Source organism: Trifolium pratense, linkage group LG4 (genome assembly GCF_020283565.1).
Source record: "Trifolium pratense cultivar HEN17-A07 linkage group LG4, ARS_RC_1.1, whole genome shotgun sequence".
Taxonomy (NCBI): Eukaryota; Viridiplantae; Streptophyta; class Magnoliopsida; order Fabales; family Fabaceae; genus Trifolium; species Trifolium pratense.
In genome coordinates, this window is record NC_060062.1 from 48,820,493 (window position 1) to 48,832,115 (window position 11,623).

General features: G+C 41.4%; 1 protein-coding gene across 1 annotated transcript; it reads left to right on the forward strand.

Moving 5' to 3' along the window:
* Positions 1-165: 165 nt before the first annotated feature.
* On the forward strand, positions 166-7,162 carry LOC123922811. Its single transcript, XM_045975498.1, has 2 exons — positions 166-3,426; positions 3,669-7,162. The coding sequence occupies exons 1-2, from the start codon at positions 166-168 to the stop codon at positions 7,143-7,145; spliced, it is 6,738 nt and encodes a 2,245-aa protein (XP_045831454.1). The 3' UTR covers positions 7,146-7,162.
* The last annotated feature ends 4,461 nt before the right edge of the window (positions 7,163-11,623 follow it).

Genomic DNA, 11,623 nt, shown 5'->3' on the forward strand with positions numbered 1-11,623 from the left:
CATCCTCATACATTTAAAAAAAAAAGAAAGCAAAAACACTCATATCCTTCCCCCTCTAAAACTTCAGGGGAAGATTTCATCATAGCAAGGAATCCAAGAAGGCGGTTGGTTCAAGGGCCCGCATCCCTGCATTCTCACGGAACGCGCGCCAATTATCAAAGAGCTATGGATCAAATGGAACAAAATCATGCTGCACTTAGGGTAGATGTCGACGACATGAAAGAAAAGATGGACAAGATGTTTGAGCTCATGCAGAATATGGCCAACAAGCCCCAGCCTGTGGTAAACCAACCTTGGCCTACTTACGGTCTTCCTCCCGGCTACGTACCTCCAGAAGATGATAGCAATGGTCCCCCTCCACCTCCATTGGTACCTGTCGCCATACCAGTTATAAATGGTGGCAACAACTCTCAAGGAGTTTCAACTGGTCCGAACGGGGACGCATCACATGCCACTGAGGATGTCCAATTAGGTTGCCCAACGCCAAACCAAGCAACTGTTGTTATTGCTCATTCTGAGGATGAATCTACACAAAAGTACAAGGTCTTGGAGGAAAGACTAAGAGCCATTGAGGGCTTTAGCGCTTTTGGAATTGATGCTTTAGATATGTGTTTGGTGCCAGACGTGGTTGTACCACCAAAATTCAAGACACCGGATTTTGAAAAGTACAAGGGCCTCCAATGCCCAAAGATTCACCTAAAAAGGTTCTGTACCAAGATGTCTGCACATGTGACCAATGAGAAGTTAATGATGCACGTGTTCCAAGATAGTTTAAGTGGAGCATCTCTAGATTGGTATATGCAATTAGAGAGAGCCCAAATCCAAACTTGGAAAGATTTGATGGAAGCTTTTCTGACACAGTACAAATACAACATAGGTGTGGCTCCCACTCGTATGCAATTGCAAGGGATGTCACAAAAGAGTGGAGAATCATTCAAGGAATACGCACAAAGGTGGAGAGAGGTAGCTGCTAGAGTACAACCACCCTTGTTGGAAAAAGAACTGGTTGATACCTTTATGAGTATGCTGCAAGGGGCGTACTATGAAAAGATGATAGGAAGCATTTCCTCAAATTTTGCTGATCTAGTCACCATAGGGGAGCGCGTGGAAGAGGGCATTAAGAATGGAAAGATTCAAGGCGTTGCTAATTCTCAAGTTGGGGTCAAGAAGTTCTTTGGTGGTCCTCCAAAAAAGAAAGAAGGCGAAACTAATGCTGTTTCAGAAAATGCATCAAAAAGGCCTCCGGCTCAGTTGCCTTACCTGCAATATCCTTACGTAGCAGATGTAGCTCAAGGGCAGTATCAACAACCAACTTATCATATGCATCCACCACAACAGCCATTTGTGATGCCTCCACAAAATCAACAGCCGCAACAAAATCAATATCAGCTAAGGAACCAGCTCGTGCCACGTAACAACTACGAAAAGAAGGCCCCATGTTTTGATCATGTACCAGTGCCGTACGGACAAATCCTACCTTACCTTCTTCAAAAGGGTATGGTAGAGCCAAAACCTCTAGCCCCTATGATACCACCTTACCCACCTTATTATGATGCAAGCGCAAAGTGTGATTACCACGCCGGATCACCCGGGCACAATATTGAAAATTGCAAGGCTTTCAAATACAAGGTACAAGAGCTTCTTGATCGCAAGCTGATATCTTTCAAAGAAGAGAGTCCAAATGTAAAGACCAATCCTTTGCCGGGCCATGCGAGTTCATCAGTTAATGCTATTGAGGAAGTAGAAGAGCTGGAATTGGTAAAGGAGGTGTCTAAGATAAAAACCCCTTTGTCGATGGTGAAAGAAAAGTTGATTGGTTTTGATCTATTTGAAAAGCTACACTCTAGTTGTAAAGATTGTTTGGTGAACCTTAATAATTGCCAAGGAATGAAAGAAAGCCTACAAAAACTAATGGATCAAGGTTTGGTCCAAATTGGTTACTCAAGGAAGAATGCCGATATTTCTGTTGTAGAATCCCAAGGCCTAGAACCTTTTGAAATCCCTTATCAAAGAACAAAGGTTCAAATTTCGATAAAGAAGATAGACCCAGTGGTATTTCATGTTCCTGCACCATTCTCCTTCAAAAGTACCAAGGAGGTACCGTGGAATTACTTGCCCACTGTATCTGTCGGAGGGGAACCTATCGTTAATGTGGAGCCTGTCATTGACAACATTGTTGGAATAGGAGGAATGACAAGAAGCGGAAGAGTTTTCTCGCCAAATCAACCAAATAGAAGCATTGTGAGTGCACCTGCCGAACCCATTAAGGGAAAAGACGTGGAAGGGCTTGGAATGGAAGTTGGACAATCCAAGAAAATGGTGCCTCAAGGAGAAGCTGAAGAGTTCTTGAGAATCATCCGAAAGAGTGATTACAAGATCATTGATCAGCTCGGGCAAACCCCCTCGAAAATCTCCATGTTATCTTTGCTATTGAGTTCTGAGGCTCATAGGGATACCTTGTTGAAGATCCTTAATGAAGCCCATGTAGCGAAAGACATCACGGTGGATCAGTTCGACGGAGTAGTTGCTAATATTACCACAAGCCGGTATCTAGGATTCAATGAAGATGAGTTGCCATCTGATAGTCGTGATCATAATAAAGCCCTGCATATATCGGTCAAGTGTCTAAACAACATTTTGTCTAAAGTATTGGTAGACACTGGTTCATCCTTGAACGTCATGCCCAAGACAACCCTTAACAAATTAGCAAGTGAAGAAGCATCAATAAGGCCAAGCTCTCTAATAGTGAAGGCCTTTGATGGGTCCAAAAGAGCAGTCATGGGAGAAGTTGATTTACCAATCCATATTGGTCCACAACTTTTCATTATCACCTTCCAAATCATGGACATCAATCCCGCTTATAGTTGCTTACTTGGAAGACCTTGGATTCATGCTGCTGGGGCAGTCACCTCCACTCTGCATCAAAAGCTAAAATTCATAGCCGACGATAAGGTAATTGTAGTATCGGGACAAGAGGATATGATGGTGAGCCATCTCTCATCCTTTCGATACATAGAAGCAGATGAAGAAATTGCTGAGGTCCCTTTTCAAGCGCTTGAAATTGCTAGTGCTACTACCTTGCAGGAAAAGCGCAAGTCTAGCAAGAAGAGTGGGTTGACCATGACTTCATGGAAAGCTATGAAAGAAGCTTTGGAAGAAGGAATTCCATCAGGCTGGGGCAAAGTGCCAGAAGTTTGCGAGAAGAAGGATCGCTTTGGGCTGGGATACCAACCAACAACAAGAGGAATATTGGGAGCTGCTCAAAGGAAAATGGGCACCCTTCAAGAGACGTTCCGTAGTGCGGGATTCAACTACGAGGGCCATGTGGCGATGTTGAATGATGAAGAAGAAGACACACCCGACTTGGTGCATCAGTGTGCTCCAGATGAAGTCCTCCGCAATTGGAAAGCCTGGGAGATTCCGGAAGTTATTTCTAAGTAATTTACTTGTTTTTCTTGAAAAAAAAATTCCTTTGCTCTGCCCAAGGCAATTGGATTTCTTTTGTAGGGCACCCCTCATGTTTTAAAGCTTTTCATCAATAAAAATGCATTTTATATACACCAAAGTTTATTTCTCTTTCATGTCTTTTATTTTTCTTTCTTAAAAAAATGGCAACGTTTTCAAAACATATTTTTTTTGCAGTTTCTTTAAATCATTCTAAAAAAAAGTCATCCTCATGCAGATCCACCAATAGACCCATTGAAACTAACACCGCTATGATCCCTGTCGACTTCGAATTTCCAATCAACCAAGCCGAAGAAGGTGATGAAGACGATTCTGAGCTTCCCGAAGGGCTAGCCCGTCTCTTGGAACAAGAAGAGAAAGAGATTCAACCGCACCAAGAACCTATAGAAGTAATCAACTTGGGGACTGATGAGGATAAGAAAGAGATCAAGATAGGAGCCTCTTTACAAGAAGGTGTAAAAAGAAGACTGGTCAATCTGCTACAAGAGTACGTGGACGTGTTCGCTTGGTCATATCAAGATATGCCGGGTTTGGACACCGACATAGTCGTACATAAGCTACCGCTTAAACCCGAGTGTCCGCCAGTAAAGCAAAAGTTGAGAAGAACAAGGCCCGATATGGCTCTTAAGATTAGAGAAGAGGTTAGAAAGCAATTTGACGCAGGGTTTCTAGCAGTATCCAAGTATCCACAATGGGTAGCTAACATTGTGCCAGTCCCAAAGAAAGATGGAAAAGTCCGAATGTGTGTAGATTATCGAGACTTGAACCGTGCAAGCCCAAAAGATGACTTCCCTCTACCTCACATTGATGTTTTAGTGGACAACACAGCTCAATATTCAGTTTTCTCCTTTATGGATGGCTTTTCGGGATACAACCAAATCAAGATGGCTCCGGAAGACATGGAGAAAACCACATTCATGACCCCATGGGGAACCTTTTGTTATAAGGTTATGCCTTTCGGCTTGAAAAACGTCGGGGCAACGTATCAAAGAGCAATGGTGACTCTCTTCCATGACATGATCCATAAGGAAATAGAGGTGTATGTTGATGACATGATCGCTAAATCCCAAGAGGAAGAAGACCACTTGATCCATTTACAAAAACTTTTTGCTCGCTTAAGAAAATTCAAGTTACGACTAAACCCCAACAAGTGCACTTTTGGGGTCAGGTCAGGGAAGTTATTGGGATTTATTGTCAGTCAAAGGGGAATTGAAGTAGATCCCGACAAAGTCAAAGCTATACAAAATATGCCTGCACCAAAGACTGAGAAAGAGGTGCGTGGATTTTTGGGGAGATTGAACTACATTGCCCGGTTCATTTCACATCTTACTGCCACGTGTGAACCAATCTTCAAGCTATTAAGAAAGGATCAAGCCATTGAGTGGAATGAAGACTGCCAAAGGGCATTTGACAAGATTAAGGAATACTTGCAGGAACCACCAATCTTGACACCTCCAGTTCCTGGGAGGCCCCTCCTTATGTATCTGACAGTACTAGAAGGGTCAATGGGTTGTGTGCTAGGGCAGCAAGACGAAACTGGAAGGAAAGAACATGCAATCTACTTCCTAAGCAAGAAATTCACAGAATGTGAGTCGAGGTACACCGCACTCGAAAAAACCTGCTGCGCATTAGCATGGGCTGCCCGACGCCTAAGGCAATACATGTTAACCCACACCACTATGCTGATATCAAAGATGGACCCGATAAAGTACATCTTTGAGAAGCCAGCACTCACAGGAAAGATTGCACGCTGGCAAATGTTATTATCAGAGTACGACATCCAATATGTCACTCAGAAGGCAATTAAAGGGAGTGTGTTGGCTGAACATCTTGCCCATCAACCATTGGAGGAGTACCAACCTATACAGTTTGACTTCCCGGACGAAGACATCATGGTCGTGAGTGACAAAGAAGCCATAGGGGATGACGAAGGACCTGAACCGGGCGCTCGGTGGAAACTTGCTTTTGACGGAGCTTCAAATGCTATGGGGCACGGAGTTGGAGCTGTCTTAATATCACCAAGAAATGGATATACCCCTTTCACAGCAAGGTTGTGCTTTGACTGCACGAATAATGTGGCGGAATACGAAGCATGCATCATGGGTCTCGAAGCAGCCATTAATCTGAGGATCAAAATTCTAGAAGTGTATGGGGACTCAGCTTTGGTCATTTGCCAAGTGAAAGGAGAATGGGAAACACGACATCCCAAATTGATCCCATACCGAGCCCACGTAGTGAAACTGATGGAATACTTTGATGAAATCACATTTCATCATATTCCTAGAGAGGAAAATCAAGTAGCAGATGCTCTAGCCACATTATCATCAATGTACCAAGTGAGGTCCCACAATGAAGCACCTATCATAAAAGTGGAGCGTAGAGATGAACCGGTCGTATGCACAATAGTTGAAGAGGGACTTGATGGGAAACCTTGGTTTCACGACATTAAACGATACCTCGAGAAGCAAGAATACCCGGAAAACGCCTCATCCAATGACAAGAAAACCTTGAGAAGATTGGCATCACAGTTCTTCTTAAATGGAGATGTACTCTACAAGAGAAATCATGACATGATCCTACTCAGATGTGTGGATAAGCGTGAAGCAGAGCTTCTGATTACGGAAATTCATGAGGGTTCTTTTGGAACACATGCCAATGGGCACGCAATGGCAAAGAAAATCCTAAGGGCAGGTTATTATTGGCTAACCATGGAAGCCGACTGTTTTCGTTACGTCAAGACATGCCACAAATGCCAAATCTATGCCGATAAAGTGCACGTGCCACCAACTCCTTTGAACGTCTTAACAGCGCCATGGCCTTTCTCTATGTGGGGAATAGACATGATTGGAATGATCGAGCCAAAGGCCTCTAACGGACACCGATTCATCCTAGTTGCAATCGATTATTTCACCAAATGGGTTGAAGCAGCCTCTTATGCAAATGTGACAAAACAAGTGGTAGTCCGGTTCATAAAAAAGGAGATAATTTGCCGCTATGGAATTCCCAACAAGATTATCACAGATAATGGGTCGAATCTTAATAACAAGACAATGAAAGAATTGTGCGGGGACTTCAAAATTGAACACCATAATTCGTCACCTTACCGACCAAAGATGAACGGCGCCGTAGAAGCAGCCAACAAAAACATCAAGAAAATCATTCAAAAGATGGTGAAAAACTACAAGGACTGGCACGAAATGCTCCCTTACGCCTTGCATGGCTATAGAACGACGGTCCGCACTTCCACTGGGGCAACTCCTTTTTCCCTGGTATATGGCATGGAGGCAGTACTTCCTATTGAAGTGGAAATCCCTTCATTAAGGGTCTTAATGGAAACCAAATTGGAAGAAGCTGAGTGGGTTCAAACGAGGTTTGATCAACTAAACCTCATCGAAGAAAAGCGCCTGACGGCATTGTGCCATGGCCAATTGTATCAAAAGAGGCTCAAAAAGGCATTTGACAAGAAGGTTCGTCCTCGAGAGTTCCACGAAGGAGATCTAGTGTTGAAGAAGATACTACCCATTCATAAGGATCCACGTGGAAAATGGACACCTAACTACGAAGGGCCATATGTTGTGAAGAAAGCTTTCTCAGGCGGAGCTTTAATCATCACCACCATGGATGGAGAAGAGCTCCCGCTTTCGGTGAACGCCGACGCAGTCAAGAAATACTATGCCTAAAAAAAAAAAAAAAAGAAAAAAAGAACCCGATAGGTTGAAAACCCGAAAGGGCGGCCTAATCAAGAAAGGGTACACTCCCGGTGGACTGAAAACTCGAAAGAGCGGTCCAGGCAAAAATTAGGGATTTAGCAAAAGTAAGGCAAATGCGGACCTCATAACAAAGCTCAAGTGGGGAGAATCAGTTTAATCATTGACTCTGGAGGCAAGGTTTTGTAATTTTGAAATCACAGGGAAAATAGCATGTGCATTAGTTTCAATTACTTCTTGTTGCCATTTTATCTCCATCCAGTAATCCCCTCTTATAGCAATTACATACTTGTGTACCATTACCCATTCGTGGGTCAATAGTCAATCAATAAAATCTCTTTTGATTTCCCTTTCACTTTTGTGTCCATTTATGAAATGCTGATTTATTTTTGATAATGCGTTAAAACATGAAAATTTTCAGACAAAAAGTTTTTCAAGAAGCAATTCTTGCTTTTAAATAATTGAAAGAATTATCATTAGATCCCGATGTGGCATCCATGAATCAAACTCAAAGTCTCATCATCAATTGCCCAATAAAAGGATCGCATTCCCCAACAAGGACCAAAATGCAGTGCAGAGCACAATTGGAGTATCACGAGTATCTCCCAACAACCTCGCAATCGGAAGATCATCAAAGATCGTAAATATCAAGGAAGTAAGAGGGTTCCATCCACAAGAGGCTAACCCCAGTTTGGTCACTCCAAGAAGGGACAAAAGAAATCAGTCTCTGCCAACATGTCATTCCATGCATTAATCATGCATCTCATACAACATACATCTCAAATCATAGCATGCATCCACCAAAAAAAAATATATCATGCATAAAACAAATGCATATGCATAAAACATTCATAAAAGGTATGCGGAAAGTTATCCATTGTTCAAAGGATCCCTTATCTTAACAAGAATGTCTACTGATTCACTAGTAGGTAATCTCTCTGCGAAGTGTCGATTGACATTTGCTCCCCAGCAAACTTACTTCCAAGTAAACTTCTTCTATATCATCCTCAGCTGATAATCATTTTATAAGATCAATGTTAACACATGGGTATGTGTTAACGTCTCATATCCCCAAGAAAATCATCTTGTCTCTTAGATCTAAGCACCCGCCGAGGCGACGATCCATTTGTCTTTTAGTCTAAGCACCCTTCGAGGCGACGACTTGTCTTTTAGATCTAAGCACCCGCCGAGGCGACGATCCATTTGTCTTTTAGTCTAAGCACCCTTCGAGGCGATGACTTGTCTTTTAGATCTAAGCACCCGCCGAGGCGACGATCCATTTGTCTTTTAGTCTAAGCACCCTTCGAGGCGACGACTTGTCTTTTAGATCTAAGCACCTGCCGAGGCGACGATCCATTAGTTTTTAGTCTAAGCACCCTTCGAGGCGACGACTTGTCTTTTAGATCTAAGCACCCGCCGAGGCGACGATCCATTTGTCTTTTAGTCTAAGCACCCTTCGAGGCGACGATTTGTCTTTTAGATCTAAGCACCTGCCGAGGCGACGATCCATTAGTTTTTAGTCTAAGCACCCTTCGAGGCGACGACTTGTCTTTTAGATCTAAGCACCCGCCGAGGCGACGATCCATTTGTCTTTTAGTCTAAGCACCCTTCGAGGCGACGACTTGTCTTTTAGATCTAAGCACCCGCCGAGGCGACGATCCATTTGTATTTTAGTCTAAGCACCATTCGAGGCGACGACTTGTCTTTTAGATCTAAGCACCCGCCGAGGCGATGATCCATTTGTCTTTAGTCTAAGCACCCGCTGAGGCGACGACTTGTCTTTTAGATCTAAGCACCCGCAGAGGCGACGATCCATTTGTTTTTAGTCTAAGCACCCTTCGAGGCGACGACTTGTCTTTTAGATCTAAGCACCCGCCGAGGCGACGATCCATTTTTCTTTTAGATCTAAGCACCCGCCGAGGCGACGATCCGTTTATCTTTTCAATCTAAGCACGATGCTCGAATCTGCTTATCTTTTCAATCTAAGCACGATACTCGAATCTGCCTATCTTTTTCAAATCTAAGCAGATGCTTGAGTCTGCTTATTTTTATATTTTTAATCTTAGTTATAATGTTTGAGTCTACTATGAGCTGCTATATTCAAACCCCTCACCTTTCTGGTCAAAATTTGGGTCCATTCGTATTTAATTATCTTCCATCATGAGTACATAAAGACTATCGTCAGCATGCCCTCAGATGAAAGACAATTAAATAGGGGCAGCTGTCACACCCTAAATTTCGCCCACTCTTTTTCATCTGACTTTTTTATCATTTAAATTAACATCTATGTTTATACAGTGTATTTAATCAAAGTTAATTTAATTAATAAAAAAGTCAAATATCTTTTCTTGTATTATTATTATTATTATTATTAAAACAAAACAAAAAAAAAATATAATAAAAAGAGAAGCAACGTTGCTGCATTCCTCTTCTCCCTTTTCAATTTTTTCTTTTTTTCTTTTCATTATTAGTATTATTTATTATAGTTATGGTTATTATAAAAAAATGAAAAAAAAGAAACTGAGCAACACAGCAGCAATAGTGCGGCGCCTCCCATTCACATTGCTATTTTCTCACAAAAGAGCCTTAGCTACACTTAATCATGAAGGTGAATCTCTCTTTCCAATCCCAATTTTTCCACAAAGAAACAAACAAAACAGTATTGTGCATATATTGTGGGATTTAGTCTAGCCAGAAGATCTTCAGCACACAATTTGCAGGTTGATTTTTCTTTGATGCATTAAAAGCATAGCCATTTTTTCTTCTGATTTGCAAGGCTATGGTGTAGCCTTTCGGTGCAGAAAATTGGAGTTTGACAAGAGGCAGCTTGGGTGCAGGTTTCATACACTGTTGTGCTTGACTTTTGATGAATTTGAATTGCATTTTGTTCAAACTCCTCTGATTGATTTCTTCTATAAATAGAGGGTAATGGCTGAATTTGAAGAGGAGGCATTGAGTTAGAGGAGGCATTGAGTTAGGGGAGGCATTGAGTTTAGGAGAGGCATTGAGTTTGTGAGAGAGGAAACAGAAATAACATAATTGCAACCAAAGTTCTAACATAACCAACACTTCCATTTTCTATCAACACACCACCACTTCCATCATCACGACCACTATATTCCAACCACCATAACCAACACTTCCATTTTCTAGCAATCATCACCACAAAAAGCAGATAACAGGAACTGAAGAGAAAACAGAACATATCTAAGGTTTTTACTGACTTCAAGTTTTTTTATCTGTTTTATTTTATTTTATACTTTTGGTATTGGATTTGTGTTTAGAAGTGGTAAAAAGTAATAAGAAAGTAATTTGGGGTTCCGGCGCGGTGGCACCGCTACCGCGCAGCTGCCGGAATTTGGGTTGGTATGAACACCAAATGAAGAACACAACCGTGTTCTTGAGTGAGAGGAGAGATTTTTGTGAAGAGTAGGTTTATATACCCATAGAGATCCTGTGTGCACGTGTCCACTACGGCAACACCGTAACCCTTTGACCATAGCCGCTGATCTTCATCAGATGGCACAGATCCCCCTTTTCCTTTTTAGTTTACTTAGTCATTTAATTCATTTTTATTTGTTTATTTTTGTTTATATAGTTATGTGTTCAAACTCAAAAATATGAAAAAAATGTCAAAAAAAAAATGAAAACACAAAAGTATTTATTTTCTTTCAAATCAATGCACATCAAATAGTTTTCAAAATAAACTCAAATGAAAAAGGTTTGGTCTGGTGTATATCTTTCCATTTCCTCGATTATTTGAACTCTTGGCGTATGACTCGTAGTTCAAATAGTCGTCATTCTCTAAAAATATCTTTTTCAAAAATTAAAAAAATATAAATGAATTCAACACATCAAATCAATTTTTGCCTTCGCGCAATCAAAAATAATAAAAAAAAACAATTATCTTTTCAAAAATGAAGGATGTTTTATCCGTTCTGACGTGATACAAACAACGCTTAAGTCTCCCACGCGCGAGCATACAAGCATACGTTTAACCACTAAAGAATGTGACTTAAACATTGTTCGCTAAAAACAACCAACACCCAAGCATTTTTCTAACCGAGAACTACGAGAGCTTTGAATTTCCCATCGCACCCGGGAATACGTAGGAGCAAGATTCAACTCTTGTCAAGCCAAATAATAAATAATATTTTTTCCCTTTTTTTTGTATATAGATGAATAAAGAGGCAATACGTAAATAAACGCAAAACATTAATAAAAAAGCATGTAAACAAATTAAAAAAACACTTTTTGACCCTAAGCTAATAAGAAGGTTCCCGTTGAGTACAACGGATGTGAGGGGTGCTAATACCTTCCCCTTGCATAATCGACTCCCGAACCCGACATTGGTTACGATGACCATGTCTTAGCCCTTTTTTAGGTTTTATCGATATTTTCCTTTTCCTTTGGGAATAAATAAAGTTCGGTGGCGACTCTGTGTTTCATTT

Excerpts from the sequence above, each read along its gene's own strand:
- LOC123922811 (XM_045975498.1), top strand. The coding sequence starts at position 166 with ATGGATCAAATGGAACAAAATCATGCTGCACTTAGGGTAGATGTCGAC. Across the intron at positions 3,427-3,668 it reads AAGCCTGGGAGATTCCGGAA|TCATCCTCATGCAGATCCAC; the intron begins GTTATTTCTAAG and ends TCTAAAAAAAAG.